General features: G+C 35.8%; 1 protein-coding gene across 1 annotated transcript in view; it reads left to right on the top strand.

The window, feature by feature from the left end:
* The first annotated feature begins 326 nt into the window (after positions 1-326).
* The window catches only part of LOC109099251 (unconventional myosin-Id-like), a 62,274-nt gene continuing 44,214 nt past the window's right edge, over positions 327-18,386 (top strand). Inside the window, exons 1-8 of the mRNA XM_042767779.1 lie at positions 327-845; positions 10,676-10,884; positions 12,584-12,677; positions 14,189-14,354; positions 15,983-16,036; positions 16,359-16,454; positions 17,380-17,496; positions 17,594-17,797. Of these exons, the coding sequence (XP_042623713.1) occupies positions 751-845; positions 10,676-10,884; positions 12,584-12,677; positions 14,189-14,354; positions 15,983-16,036; positions 16,359-16,454; positions 17,380-17,496; positions 17,594-17,797 (1,035 nt within the window). The 5' untranslated portion in view covers positions 327-750. The remainder of the gene's footprint in view (positions 846-10,675; positions 10,885-12,583; positions 12,678-14,188; positions 14,355-15,982; positions 16,037-16,358; positions 16,455-17,379; positions 17,497-17,593; positions 17,798-18,386) is intronic.

The following is an 18,386-nucleotide window of genomic DNA, read 5'->3' as shown; positions in this document are numbered from 1 at the left end:
GCTATCCAAACAGTGACATGTTATTTCCTATTGGTAAGAAACGTACATTTTCGATATTTAATTCTATGGCGATTTGATTTTCAGCGAAATTTTCACTTCTGACTAGTTATAATTTGATTGTTGCAAATTTTGGATTACGTAATAAAAATAAATAACTAGTAACACACACACACACACACACAAACACACACAAAGTTGGATAGGTTTAAGTAACAGATGTGAATACTGCTGGCCAAAATTGACTCAACACTAAATGTATCTACCTTTGTAACTTTATCATTGGTGTTTAGAGGTAAGCGCGAAAGGTTTAGCTCGTGCCCCTACAGGGGAGGGGCTTCGGCGAGCCGAGACGGTAGAATACCGAAGCTACAGTGTGTTTATGCGAGACGAGTGAGCTCGTGGAAAAAGGGATGAGAGGTGCGACGCTCGATGTAGCGGACTATCTCTGAAACACCGGGAGGCTCTAAAAGTTGTGTGAAGTTTTCAGGCGACCGAGGAGCGTGTAGCTTTAGGAATTTAAGCCTTTGGAAAGACGACAACAGCCTATAGTTAACAAACAATGCTTGTTTATATATTCCTTTACTAATAACATGAAAAGAAGCCGACGAGTTGTGCACTAGGCAAATGTAAACAAATTAATGGAGATGCGTTATACCTCCGGTTTGGTGTTGTCGAATTGACTTGTGTATTCGTGGAATATTCAATAGTTAGCTTTACAATTTGCCATTTCTATATTACTAACGCGTTAATATGGCAGAGCACGAAAGTCTGGAGTTCGGAAAGGCGGACTTTGTTCTTCTGGACAATGTGTCTTTGGAAGAATTTATGGCCAACCTCAAACTCAGGTAAGATAATTCACCTTTTGGGATCCCAGTTGCCACGTGCTTTTGTACGGGACAGGTATCGTAGTGGTACCTGTATTGTGTATTTTTGCTTTGGATTTTGAAGTCGAATCTCAATTATATATAAAAAAAAAAAAAAAAAAAAAAAAAAAAAAAAAAATTAAATAAATCAGCTCTATTCTTCACTTCTGTCTAAACCACACACCCACAGTCACATCAATATGTGATGCAGGTTAGTGTTAGGTCTACACATAGTTACATTGTGATTATATTTTTGAACTGTACTTACACTGTGAGCTAGTAACTACAGATCTGAATCATCCTACTTTCAAAATGCTTTATTAGCTAGCTACTGTGGTCAGATGAAGGTGTAATTCAAAACATCTCGCGTAACATCTTGAAGAGTGAATCATATAGTTATTAACTCATATTTTAGAGAGTACATAATACATCTGGAGTAAACTAGCCTTAAAATCTTCAAGGCAAGGGAACAATGAATTACACTTCTAATGTCAACAATAAAGGAATTACTGGCGTTGTATTTGCTGTCTGTTGTAGCTTAATACAATTTGCTGCACCTGCTGAGCCAGAGTGCTGTATGACAGCCTCAGAGGTGTGTTGGCCATGGCGACACCCCCCTCTGATCGACCTTATTGTTCAAACAAGTTTGCAGTGGATATCCTGCTATTGTGTTTTTGTTGATGTGGATCACATTTCCTAATCAGCACAGTTTCAGTAAATGACTTGCTGGCTCTTATAAGACAAAGGTGAATGCAGTTTGAGAATTCAGCACTTTTTATTAATGGTTAATATAACAGTGCCATAAAATCACAAAATCGCTTCTCTGTAATCTCTCTTAACTAGTGATAGTGACTTATATGTTGTTTTCTCACAAGGACACTAAATTACCTTATAGTTTTGGTAATATTACAGGTAGTGTTTTCCATTTAATTGAGGGATATGTTTTTGGATTACATAATAAGTTATAAATAATAATAATAATTTCAAATGTATAAATACCACTGAAATTGAAGTCAGTCATAATATTGAGGTTTGGGTCAGTAAGAATATTTAATGTTTTTAAAGTCTTATGCTACAGAAACAATACAGTAAAAAGAGTAATATTGAAAAATATGATTACTTTTGAAAATAATTTTCTATAATATATTTTAAAATATAATTTATTCCTATAATTTATGTTGTACAACAACATTTTAGTGCCATGTAAAAAAAAAAGCCTAAGATTAAGAAATTTAAGTAGACAGTAGGCTAATATATAGAGAAAAATCTAAAAACTAGGAGAATAGAGTCAAAATATGTTGAGAATAAAGGAAAAATTACGAGAATAAAGTTGAAATATTTTGAGAAAGAAGTTGAAATATTTTGAGAATAAAGTCAAAATTATGAGAATTAAGTTGTAGCAAATACGAGATTAAAGGGGTCATTTGACGTTGCTAAAAAGAACATTATTTTGTGTATTTTGGTGCTGCAATGTGTTTATAGTTTGGAGTTATAATATTTTGAGAGTACAGCCTATATATTGCGCATTCAAATGGTCTGGATTGGGAGCACCTGGAGAAATTCCGGTGGCCTGGCAACTGATTTGAATAATATATATGTGGGATTATATATGTGGGATGTGTCATATTCACTGTCTTTAATGTGGTGAGAGTAGTATTTGCAGTATTCGCCTCAGTTTTAGCGGAATTGATCATCTATTCGATTAAAATGTGTCATTTGTTTCAAAAATGTATTTTTCAAACACCATGTGGATGCAGATAAACAACTTGGCCATTAATTAGCAACAGGAGAAGCTTACTGGTTAATGCGACTCAAAAAGCAAAAGGTGCCTGTTTTTTCCCACCTCTCAGCCATGGCCTGATTTTCTCCCTGGCTGGGAGATGGCGTGTGCAGTTTGTTATTTGCAGAGGGTGTGACCCGGCCAGCTTCCTGCTTCTTCAGTCTCCACATCTGTGTCTGGGGCTTCAGCTGGAAGAGCAGCATGCTATGTGATGCCAGATCACATCCTGTGCCCTCTGGAGTGATAAAGAAGAGTGCTGTTGAACTGGAAATCACTTTTTATGTGATGCCTTTTGAAGGCCGTTTGCTTTGAATTCAGGAAGAACATATGTGATCCAAAACTCATTTGGATAATGTAGATAAATTTTATCCAGTGAAATAGGCTGTGTTTATAGTCAGCCTGGGTTACTCCGCCAAAGAATATAACAAAATTGAAATGCAGCATTTCTATGAAAAGCTTTGACAGATTGTTTAACCAAGAGATTTAAAGCAATTTTTATTTTTAGTCTGTTTAGTTGGGTTTTAGGGTTTAAGCTCTTTACAGTGAGGTGTCAGTTAAACAAGTGTTAGGACTGCTGACACATACTGTACACCGCAACATTATTTGAACTCTGCACATGACTGTTTACACAACACAATTTTCTGAACAAGCGTTTGTGTGGGCACTCTGAAATAACAGCTTAATTTGATGTGCGCTTAGGGCTTGACTTTATATGGCAGTGTTGTTTTGTCTGCCCCTAGGATCTTGGGGAGGTTTTTGGCAATCCTCTGCACTTTTCCAAAAACAATTACAAGTGCTGCCTGAGACCATGTTCCAACTTCTTCCAGACACTGGCTCTGATACTGCAGATGAAATAGTTGATAATCAGCATGCCGTGGCAGAGCCTTCCAGCTTTCATGTGTCATTCAGACGAAAGTCGAGTTTAGAAAAGTCTTCAGCAAACTTGTAATTTTCATAGTTTGAACTTGTGGTACTGTATACTTTATGTAGTGTATAGATGAATCTTTCCTTGATAGTCTTGGCATTTTCCCTTTACTTAGATGATGAGTTTGACCTTTGACTCTTTTGTAGTTGCACTGAGTGGCTAGAAGTGACAGGAAGAATGGGTTCAGGAAAAGAGTATTGGCAACTTATGATACCTAACTGCTCTTCCTATTGACGTTTTCCTGTACTAGAGAGTAAACTTTGACCCTCACAGTTCTTTAAGGCACTAGCAGCTAGTGTAATGGGTTTGATTGTTCCAAAGTCTTTGTGTTTTGGTCGTTCTGAAAGTGAGAAACTGAAAAAAATGACCAATTGATTGAATGTTTATTATTGTATATTGCAGTGGTTCTTAACTTGTGTGTCATGCTTGTCACAGACTGCAGAGAAAAAACAATTCTGAATGTAAATAAAGAAGCAGCTAACCATATAATCATGCATATTTCAAAAGGTAGAATGTATTAGGCTTATACCTTTGACAGAAAGGAGAACACACCCATGTTTTCAATAATACAGTATATAATACTAGTTAAATTGTGAAATTATTATTACAACTTAAAATAACTATTTTCTTGTTTAATTAATTTTGAAATGTAATTTATTCCTGTTTTCAGCAGTCATTACTCCAGTCTTCAGGGTCACACGATCCTTTAGAAATCATTCTAATTTGGTGCTCAAGTAAAAAATCTTATTATTATCAATGTTGAATACAGTTTTGCTGCTTAATATTTTTGTGAAAACCTCAATAGTTTTTTTTTTCTCAATTGGTAAAATTACAATATCTGGGTATTTGTTTCTTCATATGGCCCCACTTAAAACAACACACATCTTGGTAAACCAATATCTTACTAATTTTACATGTTGTGGCGTTAATATTTAATTTTAAGGACTTTGTTAACTTTTGCCAACTTTTTGTTACTAGATGTAAAAAGGAAAAATCTGCATCTTGAAGCAAAGTTGAAAACCACAGTTGTAATATATCTTGCTAGTCATCTGTTTTTCAGGTTTATAGTCACAGGGGTCTATTTCTTCCACTTTTCTAAGAATAATTACACATCCAGTGCAGATGATTGCTTAAAAATTGATGTGCTGTGTTGTGTGGTCATGGAGTGGAATGAGGGAGACTTTTAAAGCAGAAGGCTGTAAATCTGTGCAGTTTCCTCACAGCTTTCTATCAGGGTCTTTGTTGAGTAAAATCAGCCGGATGATGACCATAAATAGTGGTCTAAGGCTAGGTTTAAAGAATGCTACAGGAAATGGTGAAAATTGAGCCCATATCCTTGTTTCTGTTCCATATTTACAGTATGGTGCCACTGGACAAATACAAACTGGAGACAAATATAAACTCAAGCAAGCGAATGAATTCCAGCCTCTGTGTCTTTGAATGAAATTAACCTTTAATAAGTCCTCATGGGGAAGATCACAAAGACACCATTTATAATAGTGGTGTTTAAATTTGATCTTCCTGTCATAGTTATATCTTGAGGATTTCAGTTCTACGAAGCTGCTGGCTGAATAAACCTAAGCCTCTCCCATATCAACAGTATAAAAGCTCACTTGTTGCTTTAACAGCAGGGCCACGTGGAGTCCAGCTGCCACACATGGCAACCCGATTCCCATCCTGCACAGCGAACTGCGCAGGGATCAAAGTCCTCTCAGAGCTCAGGTGCACTGCACAGGGCCAGAAACGAACTCAAAGGTTTTATATCCCTAAGATATGATTTGGCCTGTAAGTAAGGAAGAATGATACATTTACAGATCTTTTTATGGTCAGTGCTTTATGTGTATATTTAGGTACTTTGACCAGCACTGCTTATTTTTAAAGGTCCCCAGTGTGAGAGATGAAGAGGTGATGAAAGAATTGCACTGGAAAAATACTTTCTATATAAATTTTACAAGCCCAAAGGATTTGTTCTATGATACTATAATAGATCCTGACTAAATGAATAGTACGTCTTGTCCTGCTTTGAGTTCCATGCTTACTTGCAGCTATGGATTCTTTTGTGGTCAGGTTTTTTTTTCTATCAATAAAAACATGGACAGCATTTTTCTACAACTTCATTTTATTGAAAACACAGAATTATTTTATTTTAATTTATTTACTACATGGTTCAGATCCCTGTTGTTTTGGAAGATTGTTTCCTATTTTTTTTTTTTAAATAACATCTCAGATCTTATCATTTCCATGCTTAACCTTGCTGTTAAGAAAAATTAAAATATGCTGAAAATTCACCCCCTGGCTCAACCTGCATTTCTTCATTGGAAAAGATTGGGAGAAGTTTAGCCTAACATCACTTGCTCACCAGTGGATCTTCTGCAGTGAATGGGTGTCGTCAGAATGAGAGTCCAACAGCTGATAAAAACATCATAATAATCCACAAGTAATCTGCACAACTCCATTCCATCAAAGCTAAGTGTTTGTAATGAACTTAAAATCATTGCTTTCAGCTAAAATATTCTTCTTTTAACATAATATTGCTTTCTGCAGTGAAAAAGCCATCTTGAATAAGGAAAGAAATATGCACAGATCAAGCACCCTTGTATGCCATACAGTTCAAAACAGATCTAAACAAATATGTTGGTGGATTTTGATGTAAGAGGACAATAGGGGATGGACTTTTTCACTGGAGGAATAATTATTGTGTATTTTGTCCAAAAGCATATGTCTGTCAAAAGCTTCATAGTTGGATGGTTTCAAAAAACAGCCTAATTTTCTCTCACTTTTCAGAGAAGAAAAGGGCCTGTCTACCCTCAAGAATTTCCATACAACCCCCTGTAATCTGAAACATATCACCGGCCTTACATAAACAAGGCTGTTGCTTTTTTGGCCTTTTTTTCCCCCCAGAATAAGCTTAAAGCTCCACAGACGTCTCATTTGTGGACTGTGTGCCTTGGCTGGCGGTCACTGATACCACTAAGCATGTTAGAGGAGCTCTCTCACTCACTTTCACTGTGTTTAAGGTTTATAGCTTTGGTATATTTTACACTCTTGACTGACCCCTCACCCTCTTCATAACCCCTCGTGTTTAAGACAGGCTACATTCATAGCCCCAATTTCATTAGACTATCTTTCCTTACACACATAAGTGACTCCTAAACAATTCCTAAATTGTGTATTCACCACTGCTGGAAACCCATTTACTCTTTCCAACCAATGATGTGGTTTGATTACATTACATAGACACATTAATGAGATTATATATAATCTGTTTTATCTTATAACATTTAGATGGGACACTATGATGGATGTGTCATGTATTTTTATGCACTATATCTCTAGTAGTTCTACCCATTTTCAAGCAGGTCTGTGTCCTGCTGTGTCGGTGGAACAGTGTTACAGCCAGGTGTCAGTAGCATTCATGCTAATTTCCACTTTGCTTCTTCCTTTCCTTTAGTTTTCAGCCAATTACCTCATTACTTTCTTTCTCATCTTATGTCTGTTTTAGTACTTTCCATCCATGCCCTCTTTTTACCCTGATGGAGATCGCTTCTTGAAATAGCTTGCTGAGTAATGTCTGACTCCGTTTGGCAAGTCTTGTCGTTTTGTCTGCTTTTTTCTTCTCAAGTTGGCCGTCATCTCATCCGCTACTGCTCAGTGACATCATATTGGGATCAGAGTCATGTGCTAAAAGCTCAGATGAGTTAGAGATTGACTCAAGCCCATGTCTAGTCACTTTGCCGTTGCCCTTTGAAACATAATCGTCAAAACAAGCCTCCGTTTTCCCTCATTTTCTTTCCCTCATCCTGACGTGAGAACAAAAAGTACCTGTGATCTCAGGGAGACAATGAAGGGAGTGGGCCAAAATAACAAAAATCTCAGCTTGCTGGCGCGCTCTGACATTTACACCTGGCTCTCAGTAGTGAAATTTGAAATGAAGTGAAGTGAAGGTGAATAAATGAAGACAGAATTTAAATTTTTGAGTGAAATATCGCTTAAATTAATATAATTTATTCCTCTGAACAAAAACGATGCTAGGTACACCAGCAGATTCAGTGTTTTCCCACACACACCCCACGACATGCTGGGATCTTGTTACATGCACAATAGATTTCTGTGGGCAGCTGTCCTCTGGGACTAGGGCAAACTTAAAGGGTTAAGAGTTAGTCATGTCTTTAGATGAGTGTGATGAAGTGAAATGTGTGAAAAATCGCATTTGTGACTGGCCGAGATGTGATGAGAGGACAGATGGGGGATTCAGTGGTTTGTGCCGTGTGCTGTGACATTAATGAAAGTGATCACACAGCAATATGTTTTGGCTATGATTTTGTTTAATGACAGGCTGTGATGTCACATTTCTTGTTTCCTCAAATTACAATACATACCAGTGTTTATACTGAAATGCCACTTTTGTGAGGGCAAATATTGACTAGTGAATGAGGATAGGACCAAATGGTGGTATCAAAGGACAAAAGCATAGGCTACCATCAGTGTGCCTTTACTAGAGTTTGATTTGGCTCAGAAATTAGCCGCTGTGTTTACAAATACAGTAAAATGCACACTATCATTCAAAAGTTTTGGGCTCAGTAAGATGTTTTTAATTTTGAAAGTGACAGTAGAGACTTTTACATTCTTACAAAAATGTCTATTTCAAAATAAATGCTGTTCTTTGGAATTTTCTATACATCAAAAATGAAAATCTGTGATCACTGTTTCCACGCAAAAATTTAAGCAGCACAACAGTTTCCAATAAAATTTTTATTAAATAATTGACAGACGGGACTGAGTGATATCTCTTAAAATAGACTTATGTATATATTTGTTTTTGCATCAGTTTTATACATGACCACATGCCTTTGATAACCCATATAATGTGGAAAGTGTTTGTTTGATCTTTACAGATAAAAAAAAGATGGAAAATGCTTATGAAAAGCTAAATTATGTCTGTTTTGGTACAATATTTTATATGGGCCTTAGGTTATTAAAATTAATTATATTAAAAATATTTTTATTTTACAAATAATACAGTTATTTATCAAAATGATCCCTCTGTCATTATCATTAGTTGACGTTGTGCTCCCTGAGGGGCTGATGTGGGTGAGTAGAGCCAGCCTGCTGTGTTGGGGTGTGGAGGCCTGGCCTGTGCCCCTTACACACAGACCTCACATTGACAGAAGAACAATGGTGCGGGTACACCGCAGTATTCTACTCTGCAGGCTGGCACAAAAGAGCCTTTTCATGCAGGCTACTCCAGGGCTGGCCTAACAGGCTGCTGCCACTACCAAAGGCACAAGCATTACTACCATACCACCCTGCTTGCCATTCAGCCCTTGACATCACATCTGATATATAGCAGCACACATACTATGCTGAATCTGTTTGACTGAGATAAAACATCTTTTACATTTAATTAATTGGACAGTTTACCCACAAATCAAATTCTTTGTCTTGTTCCAAACTCATATTACTGTCTTTTTCACAAAAGGAGAAAATTCTTTTGCATATAATAAAGCTTGATGTTGACCATGGGCTGCAAAAAGGGGGAAAAAAAGAAAATCACTATAAAAGTAGTCAGCTTACCTTGTGAACTGTATTTTAAGTTTTTAAAACCCATATGCTTTAAATTAGGAACATACTGATGTTTAAGTTGTTTGTATTGTTTAAGTTGTTTTGCTGTGTGGAAAAGAGTATGTTCAACAAAACTGCATTTGTTTAATCCAAAAATGCAGTAAAAACAGTACTATTGTGACATATTATTACTATTTAATTCGATTTTAAAATTTAAAATTGAATTTACTCCTGTGATAGCAAAGCTCAATTTTCAGCAGCCATTACTCCAGTCTTCAGTTTTGCGTGATCCTTCAGAATTCATTCTGATATGCTGATTTGGTGCTCAAGAAACATTTCTTCAATGTTGAAAACAGTTGTACTGCTTAATATTTTTTTGCGTAAAACATACATATTTTATCAGGATTTTCTGATGATTAGAAAGTTCAAAAGAATCACATTTATTTGAAATAGAAGTCTTTTGTAACATTATAAATGTTACAACTAAAGGTTGACTTAATGTTGACAAAATGTACATTTTTGGTTGATTTAAACTGGCTGAGTTCAAAGTATGCACACTAAGTGCATACCTGGATTTGACTGAGTCCATTTTAAATGCACTTCAGAATGTGTCTATTGTGATTAATTCTGGTTTAAAGGATCACTGTTAATTCTATGAATACGTGCTGTATTTGTGAGAAGACCTGAGGGAATTGAGGCCTGTTTTTGTGACTTGTTTGTGTGAATGTAGTTGTATGGTACATTTCTGCTCTGTAGGGCATAAATAAGATACTCCCCGGGGATTGCAGCTGTTTTTAATACTACTGAGTCTAACTGTTTTACATGTACCTGGATGTTTGAACCTAATTAAGTAGAGTTGGAATCCTGAAAATGAAAAGACCAAGATCTATTCAGAGCTTCAGTACTATTTCTATAATATATTTCAGTATGAAACTATGAGGTCATGCCTCAAACTTCTAAGCACACTGACTGGAGCAGGATGGAGCTGAGGGAGGCTTGGCAAACCCACAGGTTGAGAAGAAAGGATGCCTTATTCTAGGCATGACCCATGTCTGCTTGGAAGAACAAGGAAGTGAGGTTCCCCTGAGGATTGAGCTCATAACAGCCAGCTTTTTCAAAGCAGGGTGAATGTCAACTTCTGGCTGTATGTCATCAAGGAGTTTAGAGTGGGTATGGAGATATAATAGTCATTGGGTTTTCTGAATGACTAGTCAACACCATTGCTGTGCTGGTTCAGTACTAACAAGCAATTCACCTTTGTATTTTCAGCAGGATTTATTATTGTGCAAGCAGATTATGCAGCTCATGAAACATGACCTTGACAATCCTTTGCTTTTTATTTGCTTTTGATTCCTGACAGAGATAATCCATTAAGCTGCCCTTTCTTTACATAAAGCTCTAAAATATGATTATACAAACCACACTGACCACAATCCAAACAGATCTGTTAAATAAATAAAAAACAGACATGGTTAAATAAATATTCCATAATATGCATGAATGTGAATACAGCAAAACAATGATGTGCTCGTCTTTCTCCTGCAGATTTGAAAAGGGTCGTATCTACACTTACATCGGAGAAGTGGTAGTGTCAGTTAACCCTTACCGTGCCATGAACATTTACGGGCGGGACACCATCGAGCAGTACAAAGGCAGAGAATTGTACGAGCGCCCGCCACATCTTTTCGCCATCGCCGATGCTGCATATAAAGCCATGAAGAGGAGGAACAAAGATACTTGCATTGTTATCTCAGGTAGACTTTATCTGAATTTGTTGTGACTCACCATCTAGCGCATGGTTGAATCTGTGGAGCAGCCACTGAAGTAATATTACATTTTAAGGAGAAAAATGCATTACTTCATCCTCAAATAATATTAAAAACAGCTTACTTTGTTGTTGTCTTACTTTTATTTGATTAAATAACAGCCCTTACTGGAACGCAGGCTTTTGGGGTCTTCTTATGGGGCCACAGTATGACTGGGAATGATGTGATTAGATCTGTGGTCAGATGAAAATAGCTGGGCACTGACGTGGTGTGTGGTTTCCCAGTCACAGAAAAAGCTCACAATAGAGTTCAGTGCTTGAGGAAATTGCTTTCTCAAGACATGCCCATTGTGTGAAAAAGATTAACGACAATATGGTTGTTTCACAATTTCTACAAAAATGTCTCTTTGGGACAGTCTTTGCTTTCCTTCTGGGACACTGTAGAACTATTTTGAGGTGGGGCACATAGCTCAGGGGAAATAATCTGGTCCACTCAGATTTTGCTGCTAGAAGTAAACATCGATTTTTATTCAGTGAGTGACCACAGGTGGTGACTACATTGCACAAATATTTGGTATATGTGGTGCCATCTTGTGGCAAGCAGAGGTACATGTTTATTTATTAAGAGCAAGGTGTACTAGAGTGAGAGCATCATTTTATATCTTTGTTTTACCAATAAATTCTATGAGTGCTTTTGTGTGGTTGTATAATATCTGATAAGATAAATAGGTTAAGGGCCATACTTAACAACTCAGAGTAGTGAAGCTTTGGATTATTTTGTTTGCACCCTTTTCCCAGCCGCCGTGTAAAATATATATTTGATACTTTTAATAATTAATATTTCATGTTATGGTTATAGCTGTTATGTAATTGCACAACTGTTCAAAAGTTTGAGGTCAGTAAGATTTTTTTGTTGTTGTTGTTGTTGTTTTTGAAAGAAGTCTATTATGCTGACCAAGGCTGCATTTCTTTGAAATACAGTAAAAACAGTAATATTGCTACAATCGTTACTATTATTACAATTTAAAATAGCTGTTTCTAGTTCAATATATTTTAATTAAAATCATTATAAATAATTATTTCTTCTATTTTTTATTTTATGTTGTTTATTTATTATATAGTATTATATTTTAATTTATTTCTGTGCAATATCAGAATTTTCATCAGCTGTTATTCCAGTCTTCAGTTTCTCATGATCCTTCAGAAATCATTCTAATGTACTGATTTGGTGCTCTGAAAACATTTCTTATTATTATCAATGTTGAGAACAGTTGTGCTGCTCATTATATTTTTTTTTGTGGAAACTGTTGTACATATTCTCTGATTAATAGAAAGTTCAGAAGAAAAACATTTATTTGTGACACTTGTAACATTACAGATAATTTCTCCCACTTTTGATCAGTTTAATCAATGTAATGCATCTCTGCTAAATAGAAGTATTAATTTCTTTAAAAAAATCTTACTGATCCTAAAATATTGAACAGTGTACAGAGCGGGTAAAAAAATAAAAATGCTAACAAACAAAAAAAAATTGTTAAACATATGCAAAATAGAAGCATTTTTACTAGTGGTCTCAGATTTTTAAATTCCATTGTGGATTGTAATGACTATAATTACTTACTTCAGTTTATTAAATGATATTACTAATATACTATACAAGTATTAGTCATTGTTTGTTTACTTTGCAGGGGAGAGCGGAGCTGGAAAAACGGAGGCTAGTAAATATATTATGCAATATATTGCTGCTATCACCAATCCCAGCCAAAGAGCAGAGGTGGAGAGGTACGTACAACCAAAGCCTTTTTATTCCTTTCTTTTTTCTGCTGCAGCGATGAGTTACATTAAGACCATGCTGTATAGGATGCCTTTACAATATAATAATCAACAACCACTGAGTATTTCTGTATTTTATATTCTTAATGTAGTTGCTGTTCATTATCATATGAATCGCTGCTTAGTTGCGACTAATGGAAAGCACAATTTTCAAAGTGAAATTTCTCATGATAGTGAGTATATAAATAATACATATCCTCATGGGGAGAGATAGAAGTGAAATGTAGGGCAGAGATTAAAATAGAACTAGGTCACGCTAATTGAAATATGACGGATCCAAGTCAAACTTGATAAATAAATGATAAGAAACTCTGCTATGCTTTTTGCTTTATCTCTGTTTTAATTGTGGAGCATGAGAAGTATACCACCTAGTGCAGGAATATGCAGGGCATGTTATACTTAATCATAAAGATCTTTATATATCGCTCTTGAGCAACATGTAGCATAGAACTTTATTTTTTTTTTGTTTTAACTATGCAGTAATAGTAATAATAATAAAAAAAAGATAAAAGTTTTGCAACTGTTATCCACTGTCAGATAAATAGTGGTTTATGCTATCAGCTTATCTCATATCAGTGTTATTGCACCCAGAAGATATGGTTTATTTTCTCTGCTTACTAAAGGTTAAAGCTCTATGGAAACTGGGCATTGATCAGTGGAAAATATTTTCCAGGAAGTACATCTAAAGTTATGCCAAAACACAGGGGCACCATCACTGATTGGAGTTTTTGTAGTCTATAGTGATTTCCAACCAGGATAAGATATACTTAAGGGGGCACTTAAGCAGGTTTTAGAAAGAAATAAAACTTTCATTTTTCAAACCTAAAAAAAAAAAACAATAATTATAAAATAAAAAAAAAAAAACCATAAAAAACAAAAAAAAAAAATAAAAATAATTATCTTTGATGTGGCTGTTGGGATACCTAAAGCAAAAAAAAGTTGAGCAGCACTGTGCTGAAGGTCCAAAGCAAAAGCAAAGTGGAATTTTACAGGATGCTGTAGGTATTTGGGTTACAAAATGGAGAGAAGTATCCCGCTTAATGCCTGACAGGCTTGTAACAGTAGGGTTAGGACCTTTTCAGCTTGTCAGGCACTAAGTGGGGCACATTCCTTCAATGTGCAGTGTAGGTCATGCATGGTTTTTCGGCAGGAGAACCAATGCTGAGCATTTTGTGGTCTGACCCATGCAGCAGGCCTCATCAATCATCCACTAAAACACTGCCATGCTGGGATACCACATGGTGATACTATATACACTAAAATAGCCAGATATAATCATGTATACTTGCTTGTAAAAGCTTCATACAGACAGATTTGTGTATTTACTCTAATACTAAGTGTCAGGAGCAATCAGATCCATTAACCTCATATTGAAACTGACAATCGTTTAGCTGTAGTGGTGATTTGATGCACAAGTGGCTGATAAATGCAGTAGAAATGAAAAGTGTGTGTTTATACAGGGTAAAAAACATGCTGCTGAAGTCCAACTGCGTCCTGGAGGCTTTTGGGAATGCCAAGACCAACCGCAATGATAACTCCAGTCGTTTCGGCAAGTACATGGATATCAACTTCGATTTTAAGGGAGACCCTATTGGCGGCCATATCAACAACTACCTGCTTGAGAAGGTAGGGGGGGCTAATAAAGCTAAACTCTAATGAATAAAAAAATTTATAGAAAATACAATAATTTTTTTTTCAATTGCTAACAAGTGTTTACCAATACTTAAAGTACTTTTTCTAAACTCTTAACACAGCAACACACCTACATCACACAATTACCCAAATAGTTAATTTTCTGGCCAAAAACACATTTTGTTAAATAAATACAAACTCTACATTTCAAAATGCCGAATACCTTTTTCTACATATACTAACTCTATCAAAACACAGCAAGCCCAATTCAAAATCGAGTCATTCGGACAAAACATTAGCACTACCTTTCTATCCAATAGGAACATATAGTCAATCATAGCACAGTCAAAATACTAACAGTTGATGGCTTTACAAAACTGCATTACTTTCTTGTACATGTTTGACATACATGTTTCAGTTCTACTTGCACAGACAATATAAAAATCCATAGTTTTTTGTAATTTAGTTACCTTCAACTGAAACCCATTTTACATTTTTTTAAGTGTTGAATGTGTTCATTCTTGGCAACATACTGTCTAAAACTGAATGAGTCATTACTTTATAGAATGTACAATAGAAAAAATAGGGTCCTCTATGCAGAAATTCAATTGGAACCTTGATTGAAGTTGCTCTCCAGTGGGTGGAGGTTGGATGTGGATGGTGCCCCATGGTAGCTGATGCCAGGGATCAACAAAAATTACAACATACATGGCCTTTGGTTACTATGCAAGCTCGTTTGGTAACAGGATAAAAAAGTAAAAACAGTAATTGTGAACTTTTTGTCTCACAGTTTGGACTTCTTGGAATTGCGAGTTTACATCTTGCAATTCAGACTTTATCAGAATTGTGAGATAAACTCACAATTGCAAGAAATAAAAGTCAGAACTGTGAGATGAAACAATTACAATAAGTCACAATTACCCTTTACCCTTTATATTCCATGGCAGAAATAATCTTTCATAGGTTCCACAAACAAACAAACAAATATAAAAATGTACAGTCCAGCACACATTCTTACCCCCTCCCTTACCTCTTCTGTTCCCTTACCTTTCTTCTTCTGATCCAACTACTCCTCTCCCTCCTCCAACTATTCCTCTCCCTCTCCCAGGCATTATTTTTTCTCTCTCAGATTATTTGTGTTGCTCTGCATCCACAAAACCAATTTAAAGAGGTCTTTTTTACTTTATGTTGATGTAATAAAAAGGGCATCAACACCTGACTATTCCTCCAACTGAGACTGGAATCAGCTATTTCTAAATATTTTAGTGATCTATTACTTAAAATGCTTATCAGTTGTTACAATATTTTATATAGAGATTTTTTTTCAATACTTTTGAGTTGCTGTTGTTGCAGAAGTAGAGGCATTACAATATATTTAAAGTTTGGAACATTAGGTCTTAATTTCTGTCATGCTGTTTCTGTTCTGTCAAATGTTTAAGCATTTGTAAAAAAGATAAGAAAGATCTATGATTTTGGTATGGGGTAAGCTTATGTGAAAATAAAATGTAAGCATTTTAGAATATTTAGTTAATATAATGTGTGCTGGAGAGGCTGTGACATGTTTGCATATTATAAATTTATATTATCTTTATCTAACACCTTTTTTTTTATTTCTCCCATAGTCCCGAGTCATTTTTCAGCAGGAAGGAGAGAGGAGTTTCCACTCTTTCTACCAGGTGAGTGAAGGACTCACCACAGACATGAAAAAGCTGTTTTTGTTTTGCTAGCCATTCCAGACACCAGACAAATCCTACCAAACCTGTTTATGAGTCCTTTGTCAGAGCCTTTAAAGCCCAATCATCTTTCACGTTTATTGCTCCCACAAAATAATGTCCTGTTGCTCTAAAACATGTGCAAAATATAAGAAAAATTTCATCTGATTGTTAATGCTCTGCCATCCATTATTATCAAAACTATAATTTACATGCTTCTCCATATCAACACAGGAGAAATGATCCTGTGGGGAAAGTCAAAGGTGTTTTTAAATGTATTTTTCAGCTGGTGAAAGGAGCTCCAGATGCTCAGCTGCGGTCCCTGCACATTCAAAGAGACCCCACAGCATACACCTACATCAAAGTTGGAGGCCAGATAAAGGTATTGTATCATGTACAAATGAAAAGAGACTATTATGGGTGCTAAGGTTTGTGCAATATTATATGAAAAATTTTGTTGGGTTTTTACAAACGTCCTGAAGGATCTCAAGACCTTTGGCATCTCTGGAAAATAAAACCATTGGGGAGCAATCACACATCATGTGCAGGGAATTTGATTATAGTTGTTTATGGGTACAGTAGACACTGGTGCATATTAAAACCTATTTGCAATTACCTCATATCTTTAGCCTGTTGAGTCAAGAGGTGAGATGACTGAGCACTGTTCCATTGCTTCTGCAGTGAGTTTAATCTGCAGGCACAAAAACAAATTGAGAGCAACAAACAAGGTGTCGTCATGGAACAGCTTGGATTGTTGAGCTCACAGAGGTCTGAAACAAACAGCCTGGAGTGCTTTGAACATTTCATGCCAGTTCCTAAGTCTTTTATTGGTGTACATGCTGGCTAACTTCACACTCTTTCCAGCAAGACTGTGGCTGCAAAAGGTTCCTGCTGTATGAAATCAATGTTTCTCTGCAGGAGCTTTTAGCCATAAGCATGACAGAATAATTAGTGTTTTGAGTGTTGCACTCCTGTTTTAGGAAGTCTGGGGATTGAGTTGCTGTGTCAGCAGTTTTTAGTTTTTAATTGCTTAGCTATAAATTAGATGTGAATGTAATAGTAGGTTTAATGACCTCCCATTTCAAAAGCACTGATATAGCTTTACTAAATTAAGAGCTTTTAGCCAGTCTACATTTAGGTAAAGACCAACCAGGCTGTTATCCCTATAGCTGAATTAATAGCATATGTCAGGAATTAGAAGCAATGTCAGGAAAAGGATGTTTAAACTTTATTTAATGTATCAGGATCTGTCAGCTTTTGTTTTTGACTGTAACTCACAAACTTAGATTGTCTTTTCAATCTTGCAGTCGTCTATAAATGACAGTGCTGATTTTAAAGCTGTCACTGATGCCATGAAGGTCATTGGATTCACTACAGAAGAGATTCAGACGGTCTACAAGATCCTGGCTACCATCTTGCATCTGGTTTAGTATTTCCTAAGCTTGTTTAAAAAGTATTATTATCTGCAGCTAGTTTTTGTACCCCAAACTCATTGATCGATAAATTATTTGATCTTTCCAGGGGAATCTAAAGTTTGGAAGTGATGGAGATGTGACTCTCATTGAGAACTCTAAGCTAGTGTCGGTTCTGGGGGATTTGCTGTCCACCAAAGATGAAAATGTAGAAAAAGCTCTGCTCTATCGCACTGTGGCCACCGGCCGTGATGTCATTGACAAACAGCACACTCATCAAGAGGCCAGTTATGGCCGTGATGCTTTGGCCAAGGTATGAATTGGGACTCATTACCAAAACTGTGGTAACACAGCTGTAAATAAAACCGTTGGACCAAAAAATCGCACATGAACTACATGCCAATGTCTGAATTAAAACTTCTAAAGGCCCTAAATAATTTGTATTATTTGTTGAACTCTTGTATATTTAACTAATTATAAATTGTAATGAAAAAGTTAAGACATTTATAATGTTACAAAAAATGCAGTTTCAAATAAATGGTATTCTTTTAAACTTTTCATCAAATATTCTTGCAAAAATTATCATGCTTTACACAAAATAAGCAAATATTTGAATTAAATTTTATTTAAATTGTAATACCATTTCACAAATTACTGTTTTTAATGATGATAAATACAGCCTTAGTGAGTCTTCTTTCAACATGATTTTTTTTTTACCCAACCTCAAACATTTGAAAGGTAGTGTATATATTTATATGCTTGCAAATGTATGTTTTTTTTTTTTTTTTACTTTTTGTTTTTCTCAATTGCTATGAAAACAATCTCTTTGTAGCTGTACAATTCTGATAAAAAGCTTGACCAAGACAAACTTAATTGACCAACTAAACTGCTCGCATCTACGT

This window comes from Cyprinus carpio, chromosome A12 (genome assembly GCF_018340385.1).
Source record: "Cyprinus carpio isolate SPL01 chromosome A12, ASM1834038v1, whole genome shotgun sequence".
NCBI lineage: Eukaryota > Metazoa > Chordata > Actinopteri > Cypriniformes > Cyprinidae > Cyprinus > Cyprinus carpio.
This window is presented reverse-complemented; position numbering and strand designations above follow the sequence as displayed.